At 51.0% G+C, this 20026-nt stretch overlaps 5 protein-coding genes across 5 annotated transcripts; 2 read left to right on the plus strand and 3 right to left on the minus strand.

Moving 5' to 3' along the window:
• Window positions 1-1517: 1517 nt before the first annotated feature.
• PFLUO_LOCUS4654 (alpha subunit of pyruvate dehydrogenase) lies at window positions 1518-2921 on the plus strand (the record flags this gene model as incomplete). The annotated part of the gene is made up of 4 exons (XM_073782027.1): window positions 1518-1637; window positions 1715-1848; window positions 1902-2356; window positions 2416-2921. 4 exons carry the CDS (start codon window positions 1518-1520, stop codon window positions 2919-2921), a joined length of 1215 nt encoding a protein of 404 aa, XP_073638723.1.
• Window positions 2922-3327: 406 nt separating this feature from the next.
• PFLUO_LOCUS4655 (Transcription factor rbf1 (RPG-box-binding factor) (Repressor-activator protein 1)) lies at window positions 3328-4983 on the minus strand (the record flags this gene model as incomplete). Its single annotated transcript, XM_073782028.1, has 1 exon — window positions 3328-4983. The coding sequence occupies one exon, from the start codon at window positions 4981-4983 to the stop codon at window positions 3328-3330; it is 1656 nt and encodes a 551-aa protein (XP_073638724.1).
• Window positions 4984-6550: 1567 nt separating this feature from the next.
• Window positions 6551-6917, plus strand: PFLUO_LOCUS4656 (uncharacterized protein; the record flags this gene model as incomplete). The annotated part of the gene is made up of 3 exons (XM_073782029.1): window positions 6551-6581; window positions 6635-6784; window positions 6859-6917. 3 exons carry the CDS (start codon window positions 6551-6553, stop codon window positions 6915-6917), a joined length of 240 nt encoding a protein of 79 aa, XP_073638725.1.
• Window positions 6918-11044: 4127 nt separating this feature from the next.
• On the minus strand, window positions 11045-12492 carry PFLUO_LOCUS4657 (uncharacterized protein; the record flags this gene model as incomplete). Its single annotated transcript, XM_073782030.1, has 3 exons — window positions 11045-11908; window positions 11959-12393; window positions 12457-12492. 3 exons carry the CDS (start codon window positions 12490-12492, stop codon window positions 11045-11047), a joined length of 1335 nt encoding a protein of 444 aa, XP_073638726.1.
• A 3283-nt stretch (window positions 12493-15775) lies between these two features.
• Window positions 15776-16842, minus strand: PFLUO_LOCUS4658 (uncharacterized protein; the record flags this gene model as incomplete). Its single annotated transcript, XM_073782031.1, has 3 exons — window positions 15776-15912; window positions 15969-16739; window positions 16791-16842. The coding sequence occupies 3 exons, from the start codon at window positions 16840-16842 to the stop codon at window positions 15776-15778; spliced, it is 960 nt and encodes a 319-aa protein (XP_073638727.1).
• Between the last annotated feature and the right edge of the window lie 3184 nt (window positions 16843-20026).

Here is a 20026-nt window from a genome sequence, read left to right on the forward strand (position 1 = left end):
TTCTGCACTTGGGTTCTTGTTCCACCGGGCCCTGACGACTGTCATTGGCTGCCTCCCGCTGGTTCAATCCTCCGATCGAACCGAACCGTTTTCTGTCAGGGGAGACAATCTCGGTCGACATGAGGAATGATCCAGCTCCGGGGAACTCATCGGTGCCGGGCCATGGGCCTTTTGCCGAGCTGGTAGTTACCAGCTGGTATGTCCTTCCGGTCCCGACGTCATCCCTCGTTGCCACTTATCTTCTCTGCTCGATTAGGTACGCCCGAGCGGGCTTCAGGGCGGAGGTGGCGGAGGACAATGGCAATCCGAACGGTCGCCCCTTTCGATGGCCGCACTGGCGACCGACAGACACTATTGATGTCAATCCGTCTCCACACGGGGCGAGGAGAAATTACCTTTCTTGCACATCACTATCTACGCCAATCGCGGATCGCGTGGAACGTGCAGCCGTGACCGTCACGACTACTCCGTACTGACTACTATTAGCTAGTCCATTTGCTTTCTCCCAGATGATGTGATTTGACCTGTCGTCGGAGAATTCAGGCCGTCACCGACATAACACCTCGGCCAAGTGGATTCGACAGAGCAACATGATCGTCGCCGTTGAAGTTGTCCCAGGCCGGTGTTTCAGGCTTTCCCTCCCCCCCTCCCTAGTCAGGAACTCTACGAGGAATCCGTGGAGGTTGGGGAGCCCGCATGCCCTAGGACTGGTACTAAATGAGTAGCGGGATGCGTACCGAAGTTAGATCGACCTAGGCTGCGGGTTTCATTGTCCGTTCTAAACTCTCCGACATGCTGGCACCCTTGGCGTGTGGAGTGCATTGTCCCCAAGAGGTCTAGAGCTGCGGCTCGGTAGTTTGTTTTGGTTCTTAGAAGCTTTCGTAGAGGTTTCCGGTGTGTGGCCTAGAGCGGGTTTCAGGATAACTCACAACGTCTCTGCTAGGGCGAAGACATGGGCCAACCCAATTTGAGAAACATGGCGGAATCTGGACCTGAATGCGAAGATAGATCACCCACAGGCATGGGGTAGTTAAGCAGTCCAGACTCCCCGTGGCTGGCTTGTCTGGCCCCGACCGGTGGATCGGCATCTCCCCGGCTCGCCGGTGTTTCAGGTCCGCTGGCAACAATGATGGCCGGCTTGGTGAGGCTCGAATCACAGATACGCGGTGAATCGTGCGCGGCCGAGTCGAGCTTGGGACCCCATGTATGCTCGTCTGCTCCTTGCAAGGATCGATGGATCCAATTGTTCACTATGACCTGTCACCTGTCAACGGCGGCCCCCTCGTGTGATGCGACCAAAGTACAGGACTTTGGTCGCCCATGGCAGAGAGGCGTTGAAGAATGCAGTCCATAGGCCACCTCCGGGTCTGCCAGGGCGTTTGTCCTGTTTGCACTCTCCCTACACCGGCCGCCCCCGAACGGAAAACGCTGACATAAGCCCCTGGGAAAGATTCGTTCCCAACGGAAAAAGCTCCTTCCAGGCAACTTTTGGTTCTAATCCTCATCACACATCCACCATGCTCTTCCGCTCGGTCGCTCGTCAGGCAGCGCCTCTGCGGCGTTCGGCTTTTGCTCCGCTTGCCCGTCGCTCCGTCACTACTGACGCCGCCTCGTCGCACGCCGAGAACATCCCCCAGGTTCGTTGAGAGAAATCACCCGTGTCGGAAAACTAGGGAACCCGCCGGACCCCCGGCTAACACCAATTGCGCGACAGGAGGATGACAAGCCGTTCACCGTCCGTCTCTCCGACGAGAGCTTCGAGACCTACGAGCTCGACCCGCCTCCCTACACGCTGGAGACGACCAAGAAGGAGCTGAAGCAGATGTACTACGACATGGTGTCAATTAGGTAGGCGACGAGATCAATTGCGCGTCACAACGGTCCCTAACCAATTGGCGCAGACGCATGGAAATGGCCGCCGACCGCCTGTACAAGGAGAAGAAGATCCGGGGTTTCTGCCACCTGTCGACCGGCCAGGAAGCCGTCGCCGTCGGCATTGAGCACGCCATCAACCGCGCCGACAAGGTCATCACCGCCTACCGTTGCCACGGCTTCGCGCTGATGCGCGGCGGTACCGTCCGCTCCATCATCGGCGAGCTGCTCGGCCGCCGTGAGGGTATCGCGTACGGCAAGGGTGGCTCCATGCACATGTTCGCCGAGAACTTCTACGGCGGCAACGGCATTGTCGGTGCTCAGGTGCCCGTCGGCGCCGGTCTGGCTTTTGCTCAGCAGTACACTGAGCAGCCCAACACCAGCATTATCCTGTACGGTGACGGTGCCTCCAACCAAGGCCAGGTGTTCGAGGCCTTCAACATGGCGAAGCTGTGGAACCTGCCGGCTCTGTTCGGCTGCGAGAGTACGTTTACCCATCTAATGCGGCAAAGCGTTTTCGACTAACGATTGTGTTTTTTGCAGACAACAAGTACGGCATGGGTACCTCCGCGTCGCGCTCTTCCGCCCTGACCGAGTACTACAAGCGCGGCCAGTACATCCCGGGCCTGAAGGTGAACGGCATGGACGTGCTCGCCACCAAGGCCGCCGTGCAGTACGGCAAGGACTACGCCGTGTCCGGCAAGGGCCCCCTGGTCTTTGAGTACGTTACCTACCGCTACGGCGGTCACTCGATGTCCGACCCGGGCACGACCTACCGCAGCCGTGAGGAGATCCAGCGCATGCGCAGCACCAACGACCCGATCGCCGGCCTGAAGCAGAAGATGCTCGAGTGGGGCGTTACCTCCGAGGAGGAGCTCAAGTCCATCGACAAGTCGGCCCGCTCGCACGTCGACGAGGAGGTCGCTACCGCCGAGGCCATGGCCGTCCCCGACAACACCTCGCGCATCCTCTTTGAGGACATCTATGTTCGTGGCTCCGAGCCGCGCTGGATGCGTGGTCGTACCGTCGACGAGACCTTCTACTATTAAGGGGGATCTCTTTCTTCAGGGGGAGGAGAGAATGTGAGACGCGGATGCTTGAGCCCTTGTCGTCCCGGTTGCTTTTCTGTTCCTATCTATCACTATTCTGTAATTTAGCCTCCGATGACTCGTTTCTTTTGTCCCTTTGGTTTCCCATTTCATCTTGGTTAGAGTAGATTGCAATTCTCATCATCATTTAGAATTTTGGTATCGTTCTTGAGTTACCAATGTGTCAAGCAAGACTGCGGTGTCAAATATAAATTAAGTATGAAATAATTCCCTATGCATCCTAACAATCCCAAACGCCCGCCATGAATAGACAATGAGGGTATCAAGATCATAAAACGTGCATCGACCCAGCTCGATCGTCACTAGCGAGAGCAAAACAAAAACAGAAGAAAGAAAAAGAGAGGTTTCACGTAGGATCCTGTCTCAGCATATTAAGAATCACCTCCTGTGTCCGCTGCAACGAACCCAGCTTCTCCTCTATGGCAGCATTCCGTTCCATCGCGCTGCGCAACTCAGCCTGCATCTCCTGCCGCAGTTCCGCCTTCATGGCTTCGACGTCAACCGACGAGGCATTTTGCAGAGACGCGCGTGAAGCAGTAGCCGAGGAGTTCTGCACTGCGGCTTCGGAGGCGGACACCAGCGCCGAGATGACGGATGGCGAGGAAGGAAGGCGTCCTGCGCCGCCGGCGGTCAGGGACGCCGTGTCGAGATGTTTGTTTAGCTTGTCTAGTGCTTGAAGGAGAGATGTGGCCATGCGATTATCGGGTTGTGTGGGTGCGGTGGGTGTGAATGGAGCTGGGGACTGGGTCGATGGCATGTTGGAGAACATTGTTTCGAAGCCTGGGGGCAGTTTCACAGTAGAGGCCTGTGTCCGTGAGGAAGATGGTGGCGATAGGAGCGGGTGTGTAGCTGCAGCTGAAACAGGAACAGCGATATCGGTGGGGAGAAGGGGAGCATCGCTCGGAGAGGAAGAAGCTGAGCCCGCAGCAACAGGAAGCGAGGTATCCGTCGTCGGCAACTCACTCGGTGACGACGTAGACGGGTTCCCCTCGATCTCCGTAGCCCCCGCCGCAGCCCACGGATCCCAAGCCTGCTGGTGAAGAAGATGAAGATGATGCTGGTGAAGATCCTTGCCGGACCGCTTGCGGCTGCTCCTCGAATCGCGTTTCTCGATACGCCGCGCCTCGGCCTCCTCCCAGCGCTGCCAGGTCGGAATCCACGCATCAATCGCAGCGCGCCACTGCGGATTCGACAAGTCCTCCGTCACCGTCGCCGCGGCGCCGCGAGAACGCTGATCATCCAGAAACTTAAGGCGCTGCTTCGAGACCAGCTCGACCTTGCGCCGCACCGAGTGCCACGAGTACGGATGCCCGTGGGCGCGCGTGAACTCCGCCGTAACGGTCTTCCACCAATTGCACAGATTGCTGCGGTGGCCGAAGTTCTCGGCGTGGCGGTTGCAGATCTCAAACAAGGAGACTTCTTCGCGCGTTGTGAGCCGCTTGCCGTGTTTGCGCGGCGTGTCGCCGTTGCCGCCGTCGATATCTGCGTCGCCATCGTCGGCGTCGCCGTTCATGGCCATGCTCATGCTCATGTCCATGTCGCTTACGCGGGTGCGTTTCGTTCCGCGGGCTTTCGTGTTCCCCGGTCCGGACATGAAATACCCACTACCCCCCTGGTTGGAGGTGGTGTTCGAGCCACCACCCGCCATCGGCACGAAATACAGGTCTCGTTCGGAGATGACGCCACCCACGCCTCGTTGGGGGGTGCTGTTGTTCCCGTTTGGTTCCACGTCTGCTTGCCGGTCTGCGCTTTCCGATGCGTTGATCGGGGTCGACAACGGTCTGTCCGTTACTACCACTGACACAGAATGATGCGAGCCTGTCGTGAGGGTTGGTAGATTGTGCGATGTCGGAGAAGTCTGGTAGCTGTGTGGTCGTGACTGGGAGCGGGATATGGGTTGGCGCATCTGCGGCATTTGGTGGTAGGCGGCAGTGGTGGAGGAGGTTGGACCTCGACCGTGTTGGGTTGGCAGGGTTTCGCTGCCCCAGGGGAACATGGACATGCTACACCCGGTAGCAGAGCAGAGCCCCTAGCTCTGAGGATTGGAGTTGTCCAGTTTGTTAGTCGGCGATAGATGAAGCGATCCGTGACTGATTGTTGATTGTATTGTTTGATTGATAGCCGGAAGTGAAAACTAGGAAGTTTGCAATTTGCGGCAGTAATTTTCACCGGGCGGTCACGTTGATCTATACACCTACAAGTATAGGCTAATTGTCTAGGCTTCGTGAATTATAACGTGAAATATAATAGGAGACAGATATAAAGGTTCTGCTAGAAACAGTCCAAATAGACTACGCCGGTAAGCATTTGATTCTCCAGGTTTTCGTTCGGTCAATGAAATATATCCTGTCCATGACACGCCCACTATTGCGGAGACCCATCCAACTCAGCCCTAACAGTCCCATAGACAACTGCCCAGGTTGCTGATTCTCCCGTGTTGGATAAGCCAAAGATTGCTTCTCTATGTATCCAAAAACGTATATCAGTCAATTAAAGCCCTGATAGATTATACGAACGGGTGCATACTCAGCATAAGTATTGGCTCCTCCCTTTAGGCTGTTACATAGATTAGCCACACTGCACATGTATGAATCGAGAACGAAGACACTTGCTTACCAAGTAATATGTTTTTTGTAAGTTAGTTAACTTAACTTCACTCAATTAACTAGCGTAATATTGTTGACGGTAAGGTTTCCGGTCGGGTAGAGACCGGCTCCCGGAGCATAGCCTGAGTTAGTCCGGGTGCCGCCCTGGGCGCTCCTTGAGAACGCCCTGAGCAATCCTAAGCAACCCTGAGAAATCCTGAGCACTCCTTGAGTACGCTCTGAGTGCCTACCCTGGGCCAGTCCCTGCGGTCGGTCGTCTTGCTTCTAGATTCTTGCCTGCTTCGACGCTAGCCAGGCTCCACTTACTGTTCCTGGGAGCTCAGCGAGATGGCGTATATCCATGTCGCTACACTAGTCTAGCCTTACGCTCTGCGCTCCCGTTGACTCGATCTACCCTGCCTGCAATACTAAACACCGATTGGTCTAGTAAACCTTTCGCCGTAGTAAAAGGCATTACAGACGTAAGCCTCAGGAAATATAAAGAAGTCAAGACCTTCTTGGAATATATAATAAAGAGATGAACTTCGCAGCAAGTTGGCTTTGAAGGGATCATTCGAAGGAGAGCACTCATACAGCGCACGGCCCTGGCCATCGGTTGCATTCGCCACTGACGTTTAGCTTTCGGTGGGGCGCTTGATGATGATGCGGAACATTTCTAGCTTTCTTTGCTTTCAGCAATAAGGGTCTGAAGAAAAGAGCAGCAATGGTAGCGCCACTATAGCCGCCTGATTCTTCACTAGTGATATGTTCTCTCTGCGTTGCCAATCGGCACACCTTATAGATGAAGACAGAGGTAGATACTGTAACATATGGCGGTTCCCGCCGAAGCCCGCTCAACCCCAAATCAGGTTTATGAATGACGACACAGTCATCAGAAAGCTTAATGATAGTATATATCCAAAGGTCACCTCATTGACTTCCAGCAGTACTTTTTATCCAGTCCAGATCTCATTGCTTAATACGATGGCTCAAAACTCCGCCTCCCATAATCCAAGTATGCACCTACATGATTTCCGCTCGGCCAAGACTATACTGAAGCCCTAATAGTCGGTGTTTCGTTTGGTAATCTGACGGAACCACCACCACCGGTCGATGAAGATACGAAAGCGAAGATTTCCGAAGCCGCAGAGAAGGAACCGACGGGCCAAAGTGTAGGGGGTCCAGGTAAAGACGATTTAGAAAAGTCGAAAGAGGCCTGTACGCAAGCCCACTATTTGGGCGGTCGCCTTTCAAGGCTAACGGTTGCTGACAATATAACAATATTTAACTAGTGGATCGTGAGCGTCAGCGCGCCGAGACATCGACCAGGTTCGCCCGGACAGACCATTAATCTATTTTCTCTTTCAATCTCTCCCATTGAAACGACCTTTACTTATGCGAGTCGAGTTCGGTCTCGAAACGGATGCCCATCTTCGCCTGTCTGTTTATTGCCAATTTTGAGTAGCACAGAATTGAGTAACAAGTCAATGAGGTATACTATAGCAATCTTTTGAGAAAATGAGAACTTGTATTGCCGCGATGTTCAATGCCTTTATGTCTGGCAAATCCCATCGGATGATGGTGAAGCAGCACTTTAGGGTAACGTGACATTCGCCCTGCTAAATACGGTAACAAGAAGTCTGTATCATTTCAGAAATGAGGCACGTGTCGTAGAGACAGCGAAATTTAGAGGCGGCGGGAAAAGTGGCGGTTTTGTGCTCAAGCTCAATAGCGCATCAAGGGTCCGCGCCGCGCCAGACCAAAACGTCCCCCACCTCCACCACAAACGTCCCACATGGTCAACAAGACTAGGGGAGAGGGGCAGTGCCAACAGTGAGCAACACACCAAAATAGACCATGCATAGCAGGGATCGAGGTTAGGCTTGTTGATCTATAAACTCGCCAATGGGGCAGGCACTTTTCCCATTCATTTCTGGGACTTTCAGCCTATTTAAATATGTAGTAAATTGACGTAGTTGTGTGTATGGTAGTGTTGCTGGTCGGGCGCTGCCTGGCGCGCACACACAAACACAATTTTACATTCAGCTGTTGCATGGTGATGACCGTCAATCAGCCGTACCTGTCGCTAGGGCGGTTAGTAGGTGGCCAGAGCGGTCGGTGGGTGGCGGGGGCGCAATCAGAGCGGCCGGCCAATTCCGCAGCCGGGATCGCATCTGGGAGGGGCGGAGGGAAACGGGGGGCCTGATCTATTTAATGGGCCAATGAGCGGGCGGAGAATGGCATCGGATTGCGATGGGCGACGCCCTACGATATAACTAGTATAGGGCGCCTTAGCTATAGGCCAATCTACTGGGCTATGTGGGAAAAAATCTTTCGAAATAAAAGGGGCTCTTTTAAAGCGCGGGAACTCGTTGGTCCGAGGCTCGTTAATTAGGGGGATTTACTGTATCCTCTTTTCTCCTTGGTTTTTTCGTTTGTTTGCCCACGCCGTCCTCAACTGCATCGCGTCTCTATGAAAGGAACTTGCGCCCTCAATGACACAGTTGCTTGCTTTCTTCCTCGCCCTGCTTAGCTTGGCCGCAGCTACTTGCTATTACCCCGGGGGAACAGTGAGCTCTAATTCTGCTGTTGCGTCATGCCTTTCTGGCGCGACGAGTATGTGTTGCTCGCTCAATCGCGGCAATCCCTATGGTGGCACGGGCGAGACCGACGACAGGTGCTTGCCTAATGGTCTGTGTCAAAATGCGGTTTCAGCCACTGTCAACGGCCACTCAGTCTTAGAAGTTGAGTATTGGCGAGGTTCGTGCAACAATATCGACTGGCCGACAGAGGGATGCATCAAAGTCTGTGACGGCGGCAGCGTAAGCACCCTCTTACTTCTCTAAACCCCTCTACAAGACACGATTTCGCTGACTGACACGGTTGTCATCTGGGTGATAAGACGATCAACGGTTCTGTTCAAGTGACTCCCTGCGATGGCACAGCTGATTCCGCAGAGTGGTGCTGTGGCACCGATACTGACTGCTGCGGGACGACGACTGCAGTTCGACTAGCGAAGAGGCTCTCTAATTATGGCTCCGCCTATCCTTCTGCTACATCGATCTCTACCTCTACCTCAACCGCTTCGACTTCGACTTCGAGCTCCACGTCTACTTCTGCTACTTCGACCTCTACCTCTACTTCAACCGCTTCGACTTCGACTTCGAGCTCTACGTCTACTTCTACACAGCCAGCCGCAGCTTCCTCCAGCCCCACCTCTCCGGCTTCATCTTCAAGTGGGCTTTCTATAGGAGCAAAAGCTGCAATTGGAGTTGGTGTTAGTATTGGATTTATTGCGATCATTGGATTGCTGGTCTTCCTCTTCGCACGGCGGAGAAAGGTGGCTTCGACTTCTTCGACTTCTTCGACTTCTTCGGCTTCTACCCAATCAGAAATGAGTTATTATAAACAGCCTTGCCAGCGCAACGCGAATCCGGTAGAGGTTCAGGGTAAATACCGCAATGCGAATCCGTCAGAGGCTGGGAGTAATGGCCTATATGAGATGCCTGTGGAAAACAAGCAATAAATGAGGCACTGCTTTAACACCACAACGTGCTTAGCTCTTCATATATCAAATGTAAATGAATTTAATAATATAGGTGTGAGCTCGCTTAATAGCCCTTTAATCAAATATGGTAAACTAAGGCGGCTAATCGCTGGTAAGATAGCACTTGCACGTACCTTATTGGCGCGATCTTTTCATATGAGGTTGCCTAGCTTCTATAGGTGACAATACCCTAAGTGTAGAAACCGTTTCTCTCATATATTCTAGTAATGTTAAGATTGGTATGAAATACAGAAAGATCCGGGGGTCTTCGCAAAGAATAGAACTGATCGGTATCTTAGGTATTGGGCGTCGAGAATAGCTGCTAAATCAAACCTTCGGAAATGGATCCTGGGACGTTTTTTAATTTTGATTTTGATTAGTTCATACTATTCATTACATATATTGAAAGTTTCATACTAATGGCTAAGTAAAATTAACTTGTTGTAAAAACATGTAGCTACGAAAATAATGGTGTTTGCTCGATTGTGGACTAAGTCACTAATGCCTAAGCGTCTGGTGAGCGCTCGTCAGATGTTTCCACTGGCCACGAATCATCATTTGCCGATATTAAGTCGTACAAGCTAGCGCCAGGGACTTCCCCGATTTCATTGGCCTCGCCGAACGCTACTAGCCACTTATTGTCTATGACTGCATCTTCAGTCGGCAGTGGACGCTGTGCAACGCTCTCGAGTGCGTAGGTGCATAAAAGCACAGACACGATGGTGGTGAATTTAGTCTTCATGAGCGGATTGATGTCCGCACTTGAGGGAAATAACGAAACCGTTGTCGAAAATGAAAGCGACTTAGTTCTTGCGAATAGCACTAGGACTCTTCGCGGCTTTGCGAGCGTCACCTTCTAGAACCAAATCAGGATAAAATTCAAGCATAGTGAAAGAGTATTATGGAGACCAACAGAGAAAACACGGGGTCTGGCACTTACCTAAGGAAAATGAGCCGATGCGGTATAAGAGATCCTCGAGGACGAGAACCTAGGGGGAAGAAGATGTTACGAATCTCGCAGATCTCGCAGCCGCTAACTAATTGAGGGGCTGCAAGTTCTGATGGAAAATGTTGTAGTGAATTAATAAAAGATTGGGTCTTTGAATGAAATGGTCGAATTTCCAACTCAACGATTGAAATACTCCCTTTCTATATCCTTGCTGCCGTCCCTTTGTGACTAAGGCGCAATGCCGCTTAAACTGATCAGCTGAACCTACCAACCTCGTATTGCATCACACACGGGCTATAACAAGAGCTCATCGCCGATCATTCATCATATATCCATGTTCATTGCGGGGCTAAGGGGGATTTTGGGGGCCAAATCTACCTGCGTCTATGTGCTATTAGCGATTTACTTCATGTCGCTTAGAGAGGTGGTATTTAAACGTAAGCCATGTGAGCTTTGGATGGACGGCTAGTAACGAGTATATATTGCAATAAATTATAGAAGCCACTTTGTGGTCGGCACAGTAGATACAAATAAGTATGGTCTCTTACCAAGCTCAGTTACCTACTACATCACGACGTCCTTCACCGCGATGATCACGGCTGCTTGCACGCCCACCACGATCCCCGCAATTGCGCCGCCGGAGAGAGACGGACTGTTGTTTTGCTTCTGATATATCGATGCAGATGAGCCCGTCTCACTATCACTTCTAGACGTCGGAGTGGCTGTAGCTGATTGCTGCTCTTGGTAGCAGTGTCCGTTCAAGTTGCATGTCCCGCAGCAACAGATGAAGAAGCACATATATACATTCACAAAAATAATTTCATCGGGGCTATGGTGATAGTACAATTAAAAAACACAGGCAATCAACACCGTGGTCAACGATCCCAGAGTACACAGATGCAGAAAGAAAATAGAAAATCCAACCGGGAGTAATACACGCGGAGTGGGGGAAATGGTGGAAACAAACAAGACCGCACAGGATCTACCACCGTCTCTTCAAATACCAGCCGTAGGCAGGGGTGCTGACCGTCTCGCCGAAGGGAGTGGGCACTTCGGCAGCACCGGGTCGGGCGACTGGATGCCGCAGGTACACGGCGGCACAGATGTTCTGGTTGACTTCGAGGTAGCGAGGAATAAAGGTAAAGGCAGACATGTAGTCGCGCGGACGCCAGGGTGTGGCGTAGGGCTTGGAGTTGTCGATAGGGTTGTCGCGCATCTGAGTGAGAGCGCGCTTCAGCACGTCAAATTCATCGTCCGTCAGCTCTGACGTGTCGACCTCTTCTCCCTTGGCGGCCTTCTCGAATGCCTCCGACAAAGCCTCGCCGGGAGCCGCATCTACCTCCGCGGTCTCAGCAGCAGCGGAGTCCTCATCCTTGGTGGCCCGCCGCTCCTTGCCGCTTTTCTTGGAATCTTTCTTGTCGGCACGCTTCCCCTTCAGGAGCAGCGTCAATTCCGAAAACTGGTTTTCCAGACTGTCCGTGAGCACGCTGCTAGACCCGGCGCGGGACATCACACGCCGTACGGCCTTCTGGAACCCGCGCAGCTCCTGCTTGCGTTTGGCGGGGAGTACCTCATGGGACATGGCGTTTTTGGCTTGCGCCATCAACGCCTTGAGGGTTTCCCGGGTGTTCTCCTTTTCGCCCTCCTTGGCTTCCGCCTCCGGCTTGGCCTCCTTCGCCTCACCCTCCTCCGCCGTAGCTTCTTCTTCCTTTTCTTCCTTCTTCCTCTCCAATCGAGCTTCGCGCCGCTCGAACTTATTCTTGGGGGCGCCGGTGGCATACATGACCCGTTCAGGGTCGACCTGGAACAGGTCACCGGGGTTGAGGAGGTAGCTAGGCTGTCTCATCTGGTTGTTGTCAGTAAATCGCACAATGTGTTGGGACCATCAACTCATACCTTCTGCCCATTGACCGTCACCGCACCATGAATAACAAACTGCCTCGCCTGCCGGGCACTGCTGGCAAACAAAGCCCGAAAGATAGCAACATCCAACCTCCGCTCCAGCGGCGCGAACGCCATCTGCGTAAAGGGCATAGGCCGTACATTCGTCCTGGATTTTTTGTCTTCACTATCCAGACCCAATCCCCGACCAGAAGACACCAGCGACCCATCATCGGCCGCCAGGTCAGCAACGTTCATGGGGACGACGCTGCGGATGCGCTTGGAGAACATGCGCTTCCATTGGCCCTCGCGGACTTGTTCGCCATGGTAGGCGCGCGAAATGGCCTTGGCGGACCATTTCTGCTGGAAGAATGTGCGGTTGGCGGTGGGTGGGCTGCGGAATCGAGAGAGGTTATATAGGTTGTATTTGCTCCATGACTGGCGGATTTTCTGGGACGAGGACAAGGGTTAGTTTTGGGGGGGAATTGGCAATTGGAGAGGAGGAAAACGTACCCCCCTGCTCAAGGAGGTGGTGGCCCTGTTTCTCATGCTGGCAGCTCCGGGGACACGAGCAATGGCGATGGGATCGAGGGTTCCGTGCCAGACGGAGCACCAAAACTTCCGCAGGAACACACACGTGACTTGGTCCTTACCGCCTTCAAAAGGCCATCTTCGGGGTCACCTGACCAATTTGCTCTCGCTTACGCTAGTGCCCCACCGCCTTCCCTTCCCCTATAAAAAGGCTTCCCGCCCACTCCCTTTCCTCTTCTTTTTTCTTTTCTTCTTCATACTTACCTTGTTTGGGTGGCTGCGATCATGAAGGCGGTCCACCACAGATTGGTCCCTGCATTGCACAGCGCGGCGGAACAGTTTGTTCAACGGCCTTCGGGTCATTGACAGGCGTATTCTTTGGCACTCTCTCCCACTCTGTGGACCTTTCTTTTCATCAATGCTCGGGCCAGTGGCTCGATGTTGGAGAAGAGAAGTTGTAGATACTTCTGTAGTCATTCAAATACAAACGGTGTGCTCTTCTGGTACAGTCGTTCTCAAAATCGCCTGGACCAATGTACACTGAGAAACTCTTTCCTGGCCCTACTGCCAAGGCGTTAGCGCGGATCATTTACTGAACTCGCCGTGTCAAATCGAGGGCGCAAGTAAATGCGCTGTACTCTGTATGTTACAACACCCTGTCCGTCGGAACCTAGCCCTTTTGTCACAACCTGACTCTTCCAGACTTTATTGGCTGTTCTGAGTTTCATAAATGTGGATTTCAAAGGACGACACATAATTGAACCAATACTGGGAAGCTTATCTAGGCTTTTGCTTGTGAGCCCACTTGACAATGACTCTTTAACTAAAACGGGATTAGGAAGTCTATAGTGACTTAATAAGAGGTGTTATCTGGATGGACGCGAGCTTTTGTCTCCAATGTGATTTCATTGCCAACGAAGATTCAATGTATATTGCGAGAGTCCAACAAGTCACGAGAATAGTGGCCGGCTGATATGAAGCCTTGCTTGATCAAGGTTCTGAAACAGATGTTCTGGCTTTTGAGTATCGACGCGACGATATGATCTGGACAATCAGGGTGGGAATCATTCCACCAACAACCACGAGCCCACACATCACCCCTGCCGCACCCGTAAACTTTAATGCGTTAAACATATATGGAAAATAAAATGGACCAGCCTAGAAGAAAGGTCAGCAAAGATGTGGATGTTTAGGATTTTGGAGAACGAACAAAACCGTAAAGTAGCCTAATAGCGTTGAAAAACACTCCAATCGCGGCAGACTTGTCGGGGCAAGTATCAACGGCATATGCAGTGAGGATGGTTGACTGTATCTGATTTCCAAAGCTGGCAATGGCAACGCCCACACACGGAGTAATATTCCAAGCTGTGGCTCGTTGTAATTGAAATCCCCAGATCAACAGCCCAGCAATGATGGTGAGGAAGCCAATATACGTTAACCACAGACGGTCTGCGGGGCGAACATGGCCCCTGCGCTTTCGATATACTTTCATGAAGTAGTCGGACATTGGGCCACCTAGCTGTTCTCCAATAAGACATCCAATGATCACGGAGATAAACTGGAGACCAATTTGCTGAGAGTCGAGACCAAACTTCTCCCCGAAAGAGACCGGCATTTCAACCACGAAAACAATGTTCGCGTAGCAGAATGTAATAGCAGTAGCCAGAGCCACTACCAATATCTGAGGCTTACAGGCCAAAAGAAAGGGAGAAACAAAATCCAGCATTGTGATTGGGCGCGGATTGAGTCTCTGTGGCACGAATTTCATCACGAACGTCTTCACAACTGAACCCTGTCCGTCGACTGTATTAGGTTCGCTTTCGGGCACATAGAGCGTCTCCCCACTGAATAGGAGATAGGCCACCGCTTGTAAGAAATTAACGATGGCGAAGATCCAGAAGATCCACTGCACCTGAGTATGTTGCACCACAAATCCCATAATAAAGGGGCCACAGGGTGTACCGAGAATGGTCATCAAGACCCACCAGCCCAGCTTCCGAGCACGTTCATCCGGAGTAGTCAAGTCAACCACTACTGCACTACCAATCCCGATCGGTGGCGATATGACCGTTGCCGTTAATGCACGAGTGGTCATTTGACTCGCGTAAGTTGTGCACCGAGCGCCCCCAATGTTGCATACCATACTTGCAAGGACAGAAAAGACTAGGACATAGTGGCGGCCATACCTATCGGCAATAACCGTCCAAAAGATCGGAGCGATGCCAAGTAGCAGGATCTATGTTGAATATCAATCAATAAAACTCAGGTGCCACATGGAAGAAATGACCCACTTGGACAGATACGAGGTAGCTTGCGTCGGCAAGAGATACACCATACAAAGCGGCAAACTTAGAAGCTGCAGGAACCATTCCTGCGGCCATGAACGTGGAGCTCATGGAATGGAATGAAACCATGAAAATTACAACATTCTTCTTCCATTGTGGCCAGTTTCGAGCATCGGGCGAGGTAGTATTTGGTGAGAAGGAAGCCTCTTCTCTCTTCGGACTAGCGGGCTGTTCCATTGTGACGGACTCCAAGTGGCCAACGGAGGCTTTTTGGCGAACATCGGCCAAGTCAGAAGCGAGACCGCTCATAGTGGCTAGCCAGGCAGGATTATAAGAGAAAAAGAAGATACTTGATTGTCAACGAAGTCTTTTAGATGTGGAGTCTAATCACGAGCGCCGGATATTCAAGCCCTTGTCAATGCTAAAACTATCAGCCGATTTATATCACTATATGTCTCCCTTTGCACGCTCGCACCCCTCATTTTCCGAGTTGTCCCAAAAAAATGAGTGGAGTCGAATACCCGACAGGAAGGGGCAAGGATCATAATTTCGGATCTCATCCCGGGGGAGTTGTGCATATCCATCATTATTCTGGAATGGCTTCCGGAGTAAAGCGGGGCTCCTTGCGCGGAATAAAAAGGGGTGCGAAGCAATTCCGCATGGGTTCAATGGGAATCTTCGTAGAATATGGGCTGACTCGTCTTTTGAGAGCCCTCTAAGAGGCTCACCGTCTCCCGCCGTAATTTGGAACGAGGTGAAAACAGGCCTATTATGATTGACCCATAGGCGTAACCTTGTCATCGTGCCGAGATCATCTCCTGCACAAAGAACAACCTTTAAAAAGACGCAGCGCAACTACGAAGAAACGAAACTGAGACAAATACCATAAATTACTTAAAGTTTGAGCATATGTAGAAACCCGGTGGATACTTCTTTATTCATCCATGAACTCAAATTCAAACAAAATGGTATGGGCAAGGTGTTTAGAAAAACCACATCCTGCGTTTAAAGCCATGTTAGCTTGCCTTTGTAAAAAGCGTTTCCGCGTTTTTGAAGTAAATCTTGTCCCGCAGATCCTGGTCCAGAGGGAAGTCGTCCAAAATTTGCTTGAACCCAAGTGTTTTATCGGGGGAGGCGTAAGGGTAGTCAGAGCCTGTACAATGTGTTAGAGACATGAATAGACAATGATGGATCTTTGAAGCAGCTTACCATAAAGAAGATGATGGTGTGGAATGACATCTAGAACTAGCCTGAGCACAGCCGCCGAACTAGAAAGGGCTAAGTCGAAGTAGAATGACCGGAAATCCTCCATTATTTCCTCGGAGGACTTCCCATAAACGCGAGCTGTGGCGGCTGCTTCCCGTGATACAGTACTCATCCGGGTAATCAAAAATGGGAGGGTGCCTCCGGCGTGGGAGAGGATCACCTTGCAAGATGGGTAGGTCCTCTTCGTGTTAGTGATGATCATGTCGACAGCCGTCCTCGTTGTCTCATGGGGGTAATCGATAGCCGGCTGCGGCAGGAGGGGATTGACACGAGTCGTATCAGCGGGATGGGTAGGGTGGATAAAGACTATAGCCTTTCTAGAGTTCAACTCCTCCCAAATAGGCTTGAATTCGGGATGACCCAAGTATTGGTTTCCAGGGCCATATCTGGTGAATAAAGTGACACCTTCGGCTTTCAGCACATCAAGGGCATATCTGATTTCCGCTAGGGCGCCCTCGGTATCAAGAAGGCACGGTAGGGCTGCAAAGAAGCCCCATTTATTAGGGTCTTCATCACGCTTAGAAGCAGCGTATTCGTTAGCCTTGCGGGCCAATGCCCTTCTCTTTTCATCGGTAGGGGCGATGACTGCTCCAGGGGCGGTCAGCGACAATATCGCCTTGGTAGAACCGTTTCTCTCCATGGACGCAATTGAACCCTCGAAAGACCAGGAAGGTGTTGGCCAGCCAGAAGGATCACCCCCGGCCTCCTCGACAGCTGCGAACTCGTATTCAGTATCGCTCAATCGTCACGCCGGAATGAGCTTACCTTGCGCATAGAAGTCGGGCACAAAGTGGTGGTGGGTATCGATGAGACTCATATTCAAATCGTACGATTGATCACTGGTATGATTTTTTGGGGGGAATTTAAAGGTGACAGGTATAAAAGACCGCACTTTATAGGGAAATATCTATGAACTATCGCTGGCTCAACGCTGCGTTTCCGAATGCCGACCTACCCGGACGTGAAGAACGAACTCAGAGCGGGGGTGGTTATTTTACCACTATGTAGGCCCAGTTATTCAGTCTCAACCCGTATGAGCAGCCGGAAGTGCTCCCGGAACGCTCCCGGAATGCTGCCCGGGTGCTCAGTGAGTAGGTAAGAAAAAGTGGACCAAATAGTACCGAGGTAGAAAGACCGCCACAAACGACATCAATGGTCCCACAGACCGGTCGGAGCAGTTCCGGGACAAAATTGGATAATGAGTCTCTGAAATGTTGCAATTACATTGCTCGACCTCTTTCCCCGAGAGTCTCGACCTCGGCCTGCAGCATAAGCACGATACAACGGGAACGCCCAGTGCGGAAATCTGGGATACCCCGCCGTCACAAGGTCGCTTTGGCTTGTGAACCCTGTCGCGAGTGCAAGTCTCGATGTTAAAGACGCAATCTCCGCCGAGGAATGAAATCATGGGCGAGTACCAATTGGTCGGCTTCTTCGTCTTGGATCTATGAGGTGACAAGTACACGGCAAACGGAGCTTCCAAGCGCAGCTCCTAACCACACCAACGCTCTCCCCTCATCGTCTTACCCTGATCTACATTCCGGGTTTCTTTTGAGAATGACCATGTCGGCCCAAGATCCTTCCCTGTGCGAGACGAATTGGCCTGCTGTAGCTGGCTATGTCTCGGCGCGTAAGGACACCTACCCGTTCATCGATCCCGCCAAAGCCGACTGTGTCTCCCTATAAAATAATGGTACAGTATAGTGTGGACTGCACGATAGCACTGTATTGTTCCTCTCCCATCCTAATTCGTTGCACAATGACACGATGTCTAGATACAACAATAAGCGCAACAACATGCGGCTGTTCGGTAGTGCCAGGTCTCCCCTAGTCTTCGCAGGTGACCCGTCAGCCATCACGCCTGTGATGCTAGATACACTTGTTGACTATGTAGTAAAATTCAGGACCATACAAGGTGCATATTACGGTGTTCCTCAATGCCCGCTCAATGATTGATCTGCGCCAATGCCTTGGCAGTGGGGCTAGAAAAGAGTGAGCAAGTGTGTATTGGTCGAGCCGATTTCGAGAACGACTGTAGTCTGAATGGAAGCTCTTTCGGATGTTCTCGATGCTGGGTCCTCTCGGTGTGTTCTGTTTACGTACAGTGGGAGTCGGAAACAGATTGCCCCATAGACACACGTTTTGTTACTCGGCTCGTACCCGAAATCACTCTAAGCAAGTGGGAAACAACCCCTGCTTAGCCGTATCGCAACTCATGACTTAGTGGATTTCGGTGTCTAATGAGCCATTGTAAATTACCGTAACTCTCTTTGAAAGATTTCTAGCAGCGTTTCGAAGGAGCGAGGCAGTTCTGGCGATCTGGCTTGATTCACGCCCACCCTCCTTCCGCACTTCTATGCCTTTTCGTTTTAAACTGATTTTTCGACGTCAAACAATCAAACTTGTCATCGGTAAGTCTTCTAAAAACCGGTGGTTTTCTTTCTCATTGTATTGCGTTCTAATAAACGTGTAGTTTGTTGAAGCATCATGGCGGATCCCGAGAATTCGAGGGCTAGAGCTCCTATCAATAAAAAGAGTCTTCTTGGGTTCGCTCTTCTAAACGGCGTCATCGCCCTCATTTTCCTTGAATTAACAGAGGTCTCATTGGTGCAAGAGCACCTCTATATTCATAAAGGGACGTGGTTATTGACCAATCTTTTGGTCAATTTTTTGGGGGTTAAATTTTTGCCTCGTTAGCTTAAGCGCTTTTCAGACCGGTTTCCAATCTAGTCAGTCACCGTAGGATGTATTTCCCACGAAAATGCTATACGCATGCTACCTAGTGTGCCTCCGATGGCCTCAATCCATGGCAGGAGCCAAATTTGCTCCCATATTACCCGTTTGTTTTCGATATTTCAGTATCCAAGATCAATCCAAACGACATGGCTCCAAGGCTCCCTGATTCGAGGCTTCATCTGATCCGTGGACAGTAATATATGCGCACTTACATTCAATTCACGAATATCATTGTATAGTATATAATATTACACCGTAATTAAAATACATTGCGCTATATTCAGGCAGATTTTTCTAGGATTCGGCCCATGGGCCGGCCTGAAGGGGCCAATGTCAATATCTAGTAGGGCGTCAAAAGTGTATTTATCACACCGCTATTTTGTCTAAGCGAAGAATTGCGACCTATCAGATCCTAGTCTAGCTACGAGAGAAGTTAAATTGCATTATTGCTGTGGAATGACGAATGCATCACCGCGCATGCAGAAGTGCCCGAATCGCCGCAGAGATTCCCGGTGTAAATGGTTCCTCAATGGTATTATTAACACGTCCTTATGAACCGAGCACTCTTTGAGCAGCTTCGTTGCTACAGGGTTGAAGGGCTGTCTCTACTCTCTTACTCGACCTATTTCAAGGCTAATATAATCACACTAACGCCGCGGCCCATCAGTGGGCTTCCAAATTCTGCACAGGGTAGAATTAATTTGCGAATAGTTTTTGGAACTAGTAACTATTCACCATGTGATTATGCAATGAATTGTGATTGGGATTGCTCTAGAATCATCCACACAAGGTGACAATTCAGCTTCAACACTAAGTTCTGGACTATTTGAGCGACAGGTATCAACAAGCTGTTTATCGATTATTCATAGCACTCAGTTATCCAGACCCTAAAACTATCTCATTGACCTGTACTAATCAAATAATCCGCCAACGCCTCAACAATCTTCGCAGCCTCCCCAGGTTGCACTGTATCAGGATAGTGTCCAACCACTATTACCTTGTTTGTTTTCACAGAACATACACCCTCTTTGCCCTAAAAGCCATATACGTTGTTAATCAATTATAAATGTAGTGTTGCAGTTGCTAGACTTTACCTTTCTGCCATAAATACTCCGGCCATTCGCATGCACAACGAGATACTTTACCCCACTGATTCTTAACCCACCGAGTGACACGAGACTCGAATCGGCGAATCCTTTGATAAGACTTTGAATCTCTTCAGACGTAACCTAAAGAAAGTATAGAGATACGTTTTAGGAATTCAA

This window comes from Penicillium psychrofluorescens (genome assembly GCF_964197705.1).
Source record: "Penicillium psychrofluorescens genome assembly, chromosome: 3".
Lineage (NCBI taxonomy): Eukaryota > Fungi > Ascomycota > Eurotiomycetes > Eurotiales > Aspergillaceae > Penicillium > Penicillium psychrofluorescens.